We start from the raw sequence: 13784 nt of genomic DNA, 5'->3' as shown, positions 1-13784 counted from the left end.
TGGGATCTTAGTTCCCCATCCAGGGATCGAACCTGCGCCCCCTGCAGTGGAAGTGCGGAGTTTTGACCACTGGACGGCGAGGGAGGTCCCGGGCTAGGCTTTATTGTTGCTGTGTCCATGTGCACGGGCAGTGGGGGAGTGTCCAGCAGGGTCGGAGTTGCCTGCACATCCAGTGTGCAAGCTGCACGCTTCAGTCTCTCTCTGGGCTCCCTGTGTGTCGAGGTGGCACCCCTGTCCCAGCATCCTGGCCAGCATGGGTTAGGCAGGCCCAGCTCTCCAGGCCTGGGAGAGCCAGCTCGAGGCCCCAGGTTGGGTGCTGTCTCCTTAGTCCACAGCCCAGCAGAGCCCCAGGTGTCTGGGCTGTGCTACTGGGCCCTTCCAGGCTCAGGGGCCCTCTGCCCGTGGCCGACGTGGGGCTGTGGGTGGCAGCTGGACCAGGACTGGCTCAGGGTTACCCGTTGTGTCCACCACGCGAAGGTGCGGGAGGCCCAGGAAGGCCTCGGGCGCTATGCTGGTCACGTGAAGCCTGTTGGCCCTGGACCGAGAGGTGGGTGTGAGGGCGTTTTTGAGGGGAGGTGCCCCCCCAGGCCTGCTCACGTCCCCCACAGCCCTCCCTTGTCCAGCTGGAGCCCCCTGGCCCTGCCACCCTCAGGGCACCTGAGGAAGAGGGCACGTAGGCGGGGCGTGCTGAGGAAGGCTTCGGGGCCCACGTGGCTGATGCGGTTGCCCTGCAGGTGCAGCTCCTCGAGGGCCTCAGGCAGGTCGGGGGGCACGAAGGACAGCTCGTTGTGGCTGAGGTCCAGCACCTGGGCAGGCGGGCAGAGATGGCGCCGTGGCGGCCCCAGGCCCTGGGCCACCCGTTTAGCCAAGCCCCAAACTGCTCTCCTCGCAGCCCGGTCCTGCCCCCTCCCTCAGCTACTTTGTGACTGCCAAATCCTGCCCTCGACAGAGGTAAACTGAGTCCCCTCTGGGGCAGGCCCTGTTCTAGGTGGTGGGGGCCCAGATAGGCAGGGTCCCTGCCTGCTGTGGGAACCATTGATTCAGTTAATCCCTCACAAAAGATGGTAGTTCCTTTACCTCCTTGTGCCCTTCTAACAATTGTTTGCTTATGATTGTTGCTGACTGCTCTCTCCCTAACTAGGATGTTTGTGCCAGGGGCCAGGAGCTGTGTCCTTCTGTGCCCAGTGGCATCTCCAGGACCTAGAATAGCGCCTGGCACCCACAGATGGCCTGAATTCTGTGGCATCAACAGCACCCAGAAGGAGCTAGAGGCCGGGGAGGTGGAGGGGTGGTCATGGAGGAGCAGGTGGCAGGGGCAGCATAGGCAAAGGCCTGGGGGCTGGATCTGTCTTATCCACCCCAGGGCTGGCCTGCAGTGGGAGCTCTCTTTCTGGCATCTCAGAGCCTTGCAGGGGAGTTGCTGGGAAGGCAGGCCGGGGAGTGGAGGGGCCGTGGGGACACCTGCGGGCATTCAGCGTGGCCAAGCAGCCCACCCCTGACCTGTAGGGCCTGCAGCTCATGCCAGGTGCCAGGCCCGATGTCACCCACACGCAGCCGGTTATGCGCCAGGCAGAGCTCCTGAAGCTGGTCCAGGCCGGCCAGCGGCTCAGCCTCTAGGGCCCGCAGCTGGTTTCGCTGCAGCCGCAGGGTGTGCAGGCTGGCGGGCAGGCCAGAGGGCAGCAGGGTCAGCTGGTTGCCGGCCAGATCGAGGCTGCGCAGGGCCCGCAGCCGGTGGAAGGCCCGGCGGTGCACGCAGGCACTAGCCAGGCGGTTATAGGCCAGGTTGAGCTCAGCCAGGCTGGGCGTGGCGGCCAGATCGCGGGCACCCAGCGTGGTCACGCGGTTGTGAGGCAGCACCAGGACCTGCAGGCGGCGGGGCAGCGCCTGGGGCACGCGGTCCAGACCGTTGCCGTAGAGGTGCAGCGTGTGCAGGCCCCGCAGCGGCCGCAGTGCCCCGGCCGGCAGCCCTGCCGCCCCCAGCTGGTTGTGCTGCAGCAGCAGGTAGCGCAGCCCTCGCAGGCTGCGCAGCCGGGCAGCCTCCACCCAGCGGATGCGGTTGCGGCCCAGGTGCAGCACGGCCAGGGTGTGCGGCAGGCCGGCGGGTACCGCAGCCAGCTGGTTGTGGGACAGGTCCAGGTACTCGAGGCAGTGCAGCTTGCTGGCAGGAGAGAGAGGGTTGGCGTTGGGATGGGCACCCAGAGTGGGGGGCCGGGTGGATCTTGGTGGAGGGTGTTGAGGACTGGTCCTGAGAGACGTAAGCTGGAGATTCCAACTTGGGGGTGATGAGTTGAGAGATCTGGGTAGGAGGTAAACCTGGGGTGATCAGGGCAGATTCCAGCCTGAGGGTTAAATGTAGGGGTGACCAGGACAGAGTTCTGGGTCTGAGGTGTTCATGTGGCAGCCGTGTCGTTGGGTAGTAGGACCGAGGCCCAGGGTGGTTGGAGACAAGGATGCTGCCAGGTGCTTGGCTGAGCCTGGCCCATCGTAGGCGCTCACCAAGTGAGGCCTTGAGTTAAGAGTCATACAGAGGTGGGGGATGGAGGCCTGGGGCCCCCAGATGCTGAATCCTCAGCCCCTACTGCCGGCACGAGGCCGCACCCCCGAACCCCCCGTCCCCAGGCCCCACCTGAACGTGGTGGCATGCAGGCCGCTGTCCGTCAGCTGGTTGTGCTGTAGGTAGAGCTCCCGGAGGTGGGTCTGGCGACTCAGGGCTCCTCGGGGCACCTTGGAGATGAGGTTGTTCTGGGAAAGGGGGGAGAGGATGAGACTGAGGGTCCGGGACAGAGGGCAGTGGGGAGCCACAGAGGGCTCTTGAGTAAGGGACAAGGAGTTCGCTTGAGCAAGGCTGCCCACAGAGAGCTTGTGAGCGACCAGTGCCAGTGGAAGGGACTCAAAGACATTTCTGACTACTGGGATAACAAGGAGGTGTCGGGGTCCCCCAGGAGAGAGGTGCAGGGAGCCCAGGGAGGTGGGGACACGGGGATGGTGAGGGGAAGGAGGGGCACCTGCAGGTGGAGCCGCTCCAGCGAGGATGGCAGGCTGGGCGGCACATAGCTGAGCTGGTTGCTGGAGAGACTGAGGGTGAGGACTGCCTGGGAGCCGTGGAAGGCGTCGGGGGGCAGGCCCGCATTGCTCAGCTGGTTGTTGTGGAGGTACACGGACCTGAGGGGAGCGAGGCTCCGGCCACCAACCTCGCCCTGGCCTCCCCACCGCCCCGCACCCCAGCCACCTTCAGTGAGAGAGAGAGAGAGAGAGAGAGAGAGAGAGAGAGAGAGAGAGAGAGAGAGAGAGAGAGAGAGAGAGAGTGTGTGTGTGTGTGTGTGTGTGTGTGTGTGTGTGTGTGTGTGAGCGTGCGTGCTCTCTGCTTCAGTCTTGAGTTCTCCAAACAGAGCGTCCAGGGCCCTGTCTCCATACCAGACCCCCCCAGGGTGGGGAGTGACTCCAGGCATATCTGAGACCCCTGGGGCCTGGGCTGGGCCGGGGGCTACCTGAGCTCCGGCTTCTCCCCAAAGGTGAGTGGGAAGATCTCTGTCACTTCGTTAGCAGCCAGATCCGCGACACGGAGGGAGCGGGGCAGAAACTGGGGGGCCACAGAGAGCTGCGGGAGCAGAGCTGCACTGGTCCTGGTGGCCCCCCCTCCTGCACCCATCGCCCGCTGTCCCATCTACCCTCTGTGCTATGTGACCCCATCCTGGCCGCACCCCTGTGTGTGTGTGTGTGAGGGGGCCTCACCTTGTTGTGGGCCACGTAGATGTGCTGCAGCTGCGTGAGGGACTCAAAGGCCTCGTCAGGCAGGCCTATGAATGAGGTGGGCCGTGAGGGGACCGCTGGTGTGGGGTGGGGGCAGGGCGGAGTCTGTGCTCCCACTCAGCCAGGGACTGGCAGAGGCTCCTCCAGGCCCCGCCCCCCACATCCTCAAAAGCCACAGCCCCTGCCCCCCATCCCCTGAGTTTCCATCCTGCTCAGCAAAGGGCAGTGCCGGGAACTGCCGCAGACCTGCCCGCAGACCGAGCTGGGGAGGGAGAGGGCAGCGGGACCGTGGTGGGGAGGGGCCGCCTCCCGTTGTCCCCCTCACCCTCGGAGGAGATGAGGTTGTTGTGGAGATTGAGGGTCCGCAAGCCGCTAAGGCGTGACAGCTCGTTGTAGGGGAGCTCCTGGAGCTGGTTGTTCTGTGGGGCAGGGAGGGGGGCGCTCACACCCTGACCCCCGTGTCCCTGCCTGGGCCCTGCTTCTCAGCTTCCCGTCAGCCTGAGCAGTGAGCTCTGACACCCTCTACTTGATCCCAAATGCCTTATTACCTCGGAACAACCCTGTAACCAAAAAGAGAGTGGCCCCCAGCGCCCCGTGCACCCCTACAGTTGATCTCAAATGCCCCGCCACGCTGACCCCAAGCAACCCCGCAATCACCAGACGTTGACCTCCCCGACACCCCTGAACCCTCAGCCCCTCCCACTTCCAATATCTATGCCCCCACCTCCTTCTCACGGGACACACAGAGCCCTGCACCCTCCTCAAGGCCAACTCGCATCAGTGCCAAGACCCTCACGCCCAATGCCTCAACCCCTGCACGTGGACCCCATACCCCATCACCCTCAACCCAACCACTCCCCAGGCTCCCCGCTTCCCCTGGGAGTTACCCTGCCCCACCCCCCCACCCCAGGCCCCACCTGCAGGGAGAGGTGTTGAGCTGCCCTGGTGATGTTGTCCGGGAACACCCGAAGCTCCAGGCCGGCACAGTCCACTGTGTCAGCCCGGGGGCAGGAGCAGCGTAGGGGGCAGGCCCGGGGCGGGGGCTGCGAGCTCTCCCCCAGGTGGGGGAACGAGGCGTCCTCCATGCCGAGGGCGGGCGGGGGCCCGGGCAGCAGCAGGGGCATCAGCAGTAGGCTCAGCCACTGGGAGTTGAGGGACGGCTCAGGTTGTCCCCAGGCTGGGCACCAGGTCACCATGGCGACAGGAGCATCCCAGCATGGAGCGGGGCGGGCAGGCAGGCCCCACCCTCAGACCCTCCCCTGCCCCAACTTACCATAGCCAGCCCCAGGTCTGCCGTCTTTCCGGAACTGCTGACCAGGGCTCCCTAATGGAAAGCAGGCGGTCACCTCCTGGAGGTTCTGCTGTGGCCGCCACTGCCCTCCATCTCTTGGCGCTGGCTACCCTCCCCCCGCCAGCCTGTTCTCCCAGGGGCTCAGGGGAGCTGGCCCACCCTTTCCCCGCCCTGCGGAGGGCAGGCAGGCGCCGGATGGGGTGATGAGGACAGGCCAGCCTGTCCCCTCGGTCCCACCCATCTCCCCCCAATCCTCCGCGCCCCCCCCCGCCCCCCGCCTCCCCAGCTCTGCTTGCGTAACCTCGGCCAGCCTGGGCCGGGCCACAGGAGCGAGGAATGTTTGGGGGAAAGCTGCGATTTGCCCTGTCTGGTATTTGGGCCAACCGCAGAAGTAGAGGTGGGGGCAGAGGAGTGGAGGACGCTTCAGGGCACAGGAGGGTCCCCAAGGAACCGGGGCTGGCAATGATGGGTCAGGGCAGGCCTGGGCCTAGCCTGCCAGTCCAGACACTGGTCTGTGGGCTCCCAGCCAGGTCTGCCATCTGGGCCCCTCCTCCCCCCTGCCAGCTGGCCTCACTGGCAGCCAGGCTCCCCCATCCCCAAATAGCCACAGCCGCCGCCCAAAAGGAAATTACACATATTGAGGCACCAGCCTGGTGGTTAAGGATGTGCGTTCAGTGGCAGCCTGCCTGGGCTTGAACCTGGGCTCTGCCACCTCTCCAGGCCTTGGTTTCCCGCTCTGCAAAGTGGGGGAATAGTTGCCTCGCCTCCCGGTAGTGGTGTAAGGATTAAATGAAATCATGCATAAGAAGGGGGTGAGGGCTTCCCTGGTGGCGCAGTGGTTGAGAGCCCGCCTGCCGATGCAGGGGACACAGGTTCGCGTCCCGGTCTGGGAAGATCCCACATCAGTACAGTGGTTAGGACTCCACGCTTCCACTGCAGTGGGCACGGGTTCCATCCCCGGTCAGGGAACTAAGATTCCGCATGCTGCGCGGCAAGGAAAAAAAAAAAAAAAAAAAAAGAAGGGGGTGAGACAGTGCCCAGCACATGCCAGGCCCTCAACAGCAGAGCGGAACTGTGTGCTGAGGGATGAGGAAGCCCGTCTCTGCCCCAGTTCCGATCCCCCGAGACACACCACTTACCCGTGAGACTTCAGACAAGTCATTTTCCTGCCAAACCTCAGCTTTCCAACGCATAAAATGCAGCTGACAGAAGACCCCTCTTCAAAAGGTGGTCACAAGGCAAAGGCAGGTAGTGGGCAGAAATTTCCAAGCCCAGCGTCTGCCCCACAAGTGCTCAGCTTGGGTTGGAGTGGCTGATGGGCTGCTCAAAGGGCATGAAGGAGATTGGGGTCTCTCAGAAACAGATTGAGATGAAGACTGAGTGCATTTGTCTGGGAGACAGCAGCTGTAGGGGAGCAGGGATGTGGCAGAGAGAAGGAAGGGAACAGTCATGAATCGATGAGTTATCACTGGGGTAATCAACTTGCCTGGAACTTGCCAACTTTAGCTCTCAGAATCCTGCATCTGGGGAACCCTCAGTCCTGGTCACATGGGGATAGTTTGGTCACTCTTGTAATTAAGCAAATTCTCACTATAGGCAGCTGGGGCTCAGTCCCGCTGGGGAACCCTGCGGGATCAGAGTCATCTCACCCGAGTGGTGAGAGACCTGGGGTATTGATCCTCCAACTCCCTCCATCAGTCACTGGTTGAGAGCTGCCCCCAAGCGATCTGAATTCCCTGGCAGTTTGGGTAGAGCAGACTCCATCCCTAAAGAGATATTACATGCCTGCGGGTGAGGCCAGAGGGGGGCATGGTAGGCCCCAGACATCACCAACTACAGGGGGCTTGGTGCGGGGGGGGGGGTCAAGCCATGGGGTGATGGAAGTGGAGTATATCAGGTGGGCGGGAAGAAGGGATTTGGAAGATGTGGGAGAATGATGGAGACAGAGGGTGTCTGTATTATTAATCGGGGGGGGGGGGGGGGGTCAAGCCATGGGGTGATGGAAGTGGAGTATATCAGGTGGGCGGGAAGAAGGGATTTGGAAGATGTGGGAGAATGATGGAGACAGAGGGTGTCTGTATTATTAATCCCTCTTCCACAGAGGAGGAAACTTGGACCCAAAAATGTACTCGTTTGACCACGTTTCCCAGGACTGTGTGGCCTCAGGAGAGGGGTCCCTCAGGGCTAGGACAGAAGACATGTCTTAGCTTCGACCAGAAGAGAACAATGGGCCCCACTCCAAGCTCTCCCTGTGGGACTGACCACCACTAGCTTGGACATTGTGTAGATGCCCCTTAGTCTCCCTAACAGAGTAATGCGGTCAGCCCCACAGAGTTACTGAACTACTGCACTGATCCTAACCCCAGGGAAGAGCCAATGAGAACCAAGCTGTGTGAGTTTCTAGCAGGCTTCTTAAAGTTGCAAAGGATAGAGAATCCAAGCCAAACTAACTAATACAAACAAGGGTATTTATTAACTCATGAATGGAAATGTTGAGGGGCTGTCCTTCAGGCATAGCTGGATCCCGGGGCTCAAATGACACCTTAAGGATGGAGTCTCTCTCTACCTCTCAGCTCTACTGGCAGGATTCTCTGTGCAGTGCCAAGATATCTCCAGCTTTAGTCCAGCTGAAAGCCCCAAGGTTATATGTCATTGGCCTAGCTTTGGTCACATGTCCATCTGGAATCAGTCCCTGTGGCCACAGAGAGATGGAATGTGCTGATTGGCTAGGAACATAATCACCACTCTTGTAAATGACCCACTGGCCTTATCTTCCTGCAACAAACTCCCTTCTCTACACTCTGCCGTGCCCAGCCCAGTCCAGCCCATCCCAGCTCTGCCCAGCTCAGCTCAGTCCTCCACTGCCCTGCCCTTTCCAGGAGGGAGTTCTGCAGGGATAGCAAAGGAGTATGGTCCACCAATGTAGAGCCTGGCAGAATCAGCATTTAGTACACCTTTATGAAATGCATGTAGAATTGTGTCTGTACGTGTGGGGAAGTTTGCATGAGGAAGGGCTGTTGGTGTCTCTTGGTTTCCCTGAGGCTCTGATCTCAGAGTAGGGATGACTGTGGAGTCAGAGGGTTGCAGTAACACTGTGGGCAGCTAGTGCAGCAATCTGGTCTTATTTTGGTTGGTGGGAAGAAGAGGCAGGGTTGATGTAGGAGGGAGCAAGAAGCTGATGGAAAATGTAGTTTTTTCCCAATTAGAAGAAGAAAGGAGGGGTCTTAACTCAGTAGCAGTTAATGATCCCAAGGCACACCTTGGGCCTGCCCCTCCTCATCCTATGATGGCATCCAGCCTTGAGACACAGACTAAGGCCAAATTCCTCAGTCAGCCTTCATGTGGCTGATAAGCCCCTCAGGATCTGGACCCAGTCCATAAAATTACTGATATTTAGCCAGGCATATCGCTGCCTAGAATAAAGAACTACATTTCCTAGGCTCCCTTGCAGGTGGATGTGGCCGTATGTAAGCAGAGGTGGTATGTACAACTTTGAGGAAAGGGGGTGCTTTTCTGTTTCCTACTGATGGAATGTAGATGTGATGGCTGGAACTCCATCAGCCATTTTGGGCCATGACATTGCCTTGGGACTAGAGGCCTTGAATGGTGGAGCAACAAGATAGCAGGAACCTGGGTCTCACATACCATGGAAGGCTGTGCTACCCATGGACTGACCAGTGTTTTGACCACCTCCTATTGACCCCGTTGGTGAAAGAGGAATCACATGCCCTAAATAGTACAAGATGGCCAAACACATGACTCCTAATATGGATAGATGAGATCATCTGATGATTCATTCACAGGCCAGAATTGGAGGAGGGCACTGAGCCACATGGTTGGGGGTGCACTCAGCAGCTGAACCAAGAAGCAGGGGCTGTGGGAGATGGGCTTGGTAGTGACAAAAGGGAGGGGTGACCTCTGGTTCCCATCAGAGGATGTGATTGTCTTGTTTGAATAATTTCTCAGTCTGGCAGAGATGTGAAACCCATTAGGTCGAGGACCACATGGGGTGTGGCTGGTCTGGCTGATAGAGAAACAAGTCAGGTGGTTGGGGGTGGGGATGCATATCTGACAAAAGCAGGGAAACACAGTTAGACCTTTGAGGCCCTACGAGGCTCAAAGATATCAAAGCAGCCCCTGGAATTTCAGGCTTTTCCAAACAACCAGTGCCAGTCATTTTGACCAGGCGTGAAAAAGAGGTATCTCTCTTGTTTAAGCCACCATTTCTCTCTCTTTTATTTCTTCTCTCCCCCCCACCCTTTTCTTTTCTTTTCTTTTTTCTCTTTTTTTTTGGCTGTGCCTGACTAGGGATTGAACCCACACTACCTGCAGTGGAAGCGTGGAGTCCTAACCACTGGCCCACCAGGGAATTCCCTCCCCTCCTCTCACCTCACTGTAGAGACACAGCATGGATTATATTCACCAAGGAGAAAGTCTAGAAGGAAAACAGAAGGGAGTCCAAGGGAGACCCCCGAGGGATGCTTATGCTTGAGGGGTGGGCAGAAGAGAAGCCAGCGATGGCCATGGAGAAGGGGGGTCAGAAAGGAATCCGAAAGTATCTGGTAAAACTGAAGATGTGCCTCTGCCACATACTGATTGGTGATGGTTAAATGTGTCAAATATAAAATCATATGATAACATTTTATTGGGTCATGGGACCCCCCCAGATTAAACATTCTTTCTTGGCACATCTGTGAGGGTGTTACCAGAGGAGCTTAGCATGGGTATCAGTGGACCCAGTAAACGCAGTGACCCTCCCCATTGTGCCTGGGCATCATCCAATCTACAGCAGCTCTGAACAGAATGAAAGACGGAGGAAGGAGGAACTCACCCCTTTTCTCTTGTCCTGCCTGCCTGCTTGAACTGGGACATCAGTCTTCTCTTGCCCCAGGATTGGGATGTACGCCATCAGCTCCCCTGGTTCTCAGGCCTCAGACTGAAATTATGCCACTGGCTTTCCCGGGTCCCCAGCTTCCAGACAGCAGCCTGTGGGGCTTCTCATCCTCCATAATCACTTAAGTCAATTCCTCATGATAAATCTCCTTTTATTTATATAGATTTTATATAAATACATAAAAGGATACACATACACATATATGTAAAAGGATATACATAGCAACCGTATTATATATATCCATATATACTATATATACACATATTTTATATATATACGCACGCACATTTTATATGTGTGTGTGTGTGTGTGTGTGTGTGTGTGTGTGTGTGTGTGTATATATATATATTTCCTTGAACTGCATGCGTCCACTTATACATGGATTTTTTTCGCTAAATCTGTGCTACAGGTACCACACCATGGTGGGCTGAATCTGTAGATCTGGAACCTTGGATTTGAAGGGCCAACTGTAAACTTATACACGTATTCTTGACTATGCAGAGGGTCAGCGTCCAAACCCTCACACTGTTCAACAGTCAAATGTATATACGTGTATATTGGGCAGGCAAGATCATTCCACACAGCAAACAACCCCAACAATTAGTGACTAACATCAGAGTCGGTCATCCCCACACCGCGATCTCAATAGATCAGCAGCAGGGCCTCGGAGCCACAGTCACTCTGCGATCCAGTCCAACAGAGACTGCACTGGCTTGAACAGCAGCCTCTGCGTGGCTGGCGCAGTTGAAGACAGAGATTCCCCAACACTTTTTCAGGGCTTCCACTCTGAAGGGCCCCTCTACCCTCCTGCTCGCGTCTCATTGGCAAGGATTAGTCACGTGGTCCTGCGTGACCACAAGGAAGGGAGAAATCTGCGGGGGCTGGGCGGGGCACTGGGCTGGCGAAGAGAAGCAAGTGGAATATTAGGAATATTACCCACTCTGCGACACCCAAGGACCAGCCATCTCTTCTTACACGGCCCGAACACGTATGCACAAGGACGTTCCCTGCAGGCTCGTTAACTGGAATAAGAATTCTCTCTTGCTCTCCATCTCACAAGGCTGGCAACTTCATTTCCGCAGAGAACCCCGCCCCCCCCCCCGACCAAATCCCCTGATCAGAAGCAATTTTTTTTACTCTGTTTCCTCTTCCCTGCCTTATTTTTCTTCCTGGCATTTCTCACATCCTAATTTATATTTCTGCCCACTGGCCATCTCCCCTACCTGAATATTAGCTGCATGGAGGTGGGCACCAATGTCTCCCCAAACCTAGAACAGTGCGTCTTGAGTACCAGGTGATCCATGAACATGTGTTGTGTAAGCGAGTGAAAAAAATCCCGTAAGAGGGGAATAGATAAACAGACCAAAAAAAAAAAATGTGTCCTATTAAAATAATAGACAGCAAGATCTAGGACGCACAAGGGACTCTATCTACACATATTGTATTCATTTCCTGTGGCCATTGTAACCAATGACCGCAAACTGGATGGCTTTAAACAACATCAACGGATTCATTTCAGAAGTCCAAATTATTTATTTGGACTTGTGGAGGCTAGAAGTCCAAAGTCAAGGTGTTGGCAGGGTTGGTTCCTTTCAGAGACTACTTTGTCTCTCTTCCAGTTTCTAGTGGTTGCTGGCAATCTTTGCTGTTCCTGGGTTTGTAACCGCATCACGCAAATCTCTGCCTCAGTTTCCACGTGGTCTTTTCTTCTCTCTCTCTCTCTCTCTCTCTGTGTCTGTGTTTCTCCTCTTCTGTCTCTTTTAAGGACGCCGATCATTGGATTTAGGGCACACCCGGTTAATCCAGGATAATCTCACAATCCTTCATTTAAGTATATCTTTTTTTCCCAATAAGGTCATACTCACATGTTCTGGGGGTTAGGACGTCAGCACATCTTTTTGTGGATCACCATTCAAACCACTATATGAATTAGTGTGAGTTGAGCTAATCTTGTGAAGAAAAAAAAGTTGCAGAGCCAGGCTAACAATAGCGATCATTTTCATAAACTAAACATTTTCATAAGTTGGCTGTCTCTGAGGGGAGAACTGGGTGACTAGTGCTGAGAGGAGAGGGGGCTTGCCACCAAATATCCTTGTATATCTATTGAATAAAAAATTTGATTGAGATATAGATGACATACAATAAAAATGAAAATATTTAAAGCACACATGAGTCAAAACTCATTTCTGCCACTGGAGATTATCATACTAAGTGAAGTAAGTCAGAAAGAGAAACACAAATACCATATGATATCACTTATATGTGGAATCTAAAATACGACACAAATGAACATATCTATGAAACGCAAACAGACTCACAGACATAGAGAACAGACTGCTGGTTGCCAAGGGGGAGGGGGTTGGAGGAGGGATGGAATGGAGGCTGGGGTTAGCAGATGGAAGCTTTTATACAGAATGGATAATCAACAAGGTCCTCCTGTAGAGCACAGAGAACTATATTCAATATCCTGTGATAAACCATAATAAAAAAGAATATTTTGGGGCTTCCCTGGTGGCGCAGTGGTTGGGAGTCCGCCTGCCGATGCAGGGGACACGGGTTCGTGCCCCAGTCCGGGAGGATCCCACATGCCACGGAGTGGCTGGGCCCGTGAGCCACGGCCGCTGAGCCTGTGCATCCGGAGCCTGTGCTCCGCAATGGGAGAGGCCACAACAGTGAGAGGCCCGCGTACCGCAAAAAAAAAAAAGAATATTTTGAAAAAGAATGTATATATATATATATGTATAACTGAATCACTTTGCTATACAGCAGTAATTAACACATTGTAAATCAAATATACTTCAATTAAAAAAAAATCATTTCAAAACTCAACATGGATGCACCTGTGATGAAACCATCACCATGGTTTAGTGAACATTTCCATCACCCCCAAAAGTATCTTCATGCCTCTTTGTCAACCTTCTCTCCCTCCCTCCCTTTACTCCCCACCCCAGGCAACCACTGGTCTGCTGTCACCATAGATTAGGCTGCATTTTCTAGAAATTAATATAAATGGAATCATAGAGTGTGTAATTTTTATTGTCTGACTTCTTCCATTTGGTAGCAGTTTCGAGGTTTATCCATGTTGTCAAATGTAACCATAGTGTTTTTTTAAATTATCTTTATTTTTTAAATTAGGATATAATTGACATAAAACATAGTTTTATGTGTACCATAGTTCATTCTTTTCTATTACTTGATAGTATCCAGTGAATGGATAGACCAACTTTTTTTTTTTTTAATCAGATGTTGATGGACTTTTGGCTTGTTTCCCATTTTTGGATGATACAAATAAAGCTGCTGTGGACAGTCATATATGAGTCTTTGAATAAACATATGGCTTTTAAAAAAATATTTATTTATTTGGCTGTGCCAGGTCTTAGTTGCAGCACGCGGGATCTTTGTTGCAGCATGCAGGATCTTTAGTTGCAGCATGTGGGATCTAGTTCCCTGACCAGGGATGGAACCCTGGGCCCCCTGCAATGGGAGCGCAGAGTCTTAGCCACTGGACTACCAGGGAAGTCCCAAACATATGTCTTTTAGAAACTTCGGTAAATATGTAGGAGTGAAATGGCTGGATTGTACGGTAAGTGTACATTTAACTTTTTAAGAAACTGCCAAACTGTCTTCCAAAGTGGTTGTGTCATTTTCCACTCCCACCAGCAGTCTAAGAGAGTCCTAGTTCCTCCACATCCTTGTCAACACTTGGTGTAGTCAGTCTGTTTAATTTTAGCCATTTTAGTGAATGTGTAGTGTACATCATTGTGACTTTATTTGCTTTCCCTTAATGACTAATAATGTTGAGTAACTTTTTATGTGCTTACTGCCCGTTCTATGTCTTCCTCCTGCTGA

The 13784-nt window shown here is 54.7% G+C and overlaps 1 protein-coding gene across 1 annotated transcript; it reads right to left on the bottom strand.

Moving 5' to 3' along the window:
• Nucleotides 1-384: 384 nt before the first annotated feature.
• On the bottom strand, nucleotides 385-5254 carry PODNL1 (podocan like 1). Its single transcript, XM_007469116.1, has 10 exons — nucleotides 5024-5254; nucleotides 4668-4892; nucleotides 4076-4169; nucleotides 3733-3797; nucleotides 3489-3598; nucleotides 3006-3162; nucleotides 2627-2742; nucleotides 1411-2158; nucleotides 658-806; nucleotides 385-535 (listed from the first exon to the last, which is right to left on the bottom strand). Exons 1-10 carry the CDS (start codon nucleotides 5024-5026, stop codon nucleotides 385-387), a joined length of 1818 nt encoding a protein of 605 aa, XP_007469178.1. The 5' UTR covers nucleotides 5027-5254.
• Between the last annotated feature and the right edge of the window lie 8530 nt (nucleotides 5255-13784).

The sequence above is a fragment of the Lipotes vexillifer genome, unplaced genomic scaffold (genome assembly GCF_000442215.2).
Source record: "Lipotes vexillifer unplaced genomic scaffold, Lipotes_vexillifer_v1.1 scaffold1699, whole genome shotgun sequence".
Lineage (NCBI taxonomy): Eukaryota > Metazoa > Chordata > Mammalia > Artiodactyla > Lipotidae > Lipotes > Lipotes vexillifer.
This window is presented reverse-complemented; position numbering and strand designations above follow the sequence as displayed.

Bases quoted from the DNA above. Each gene is read 5' to 3' on its own strand.
- PODNL1 (XM_007469116.1), bottom strand. The intron at 3,599-3,732 runs GTGAGGCCCCCT...CTGCTCCCGCAG, and splicing joins TCTACGTGGCCCACAACAAG to CTCTCTGTGGCCCCCCAGTT. The intron at 807-1,410 runs GCAAGGCTCTGA...CCGCCTGCCCAG, and splicing joins GCCTTCCCAGCAACTCCCCT to GTGCTGGACCTCAGCCACAA.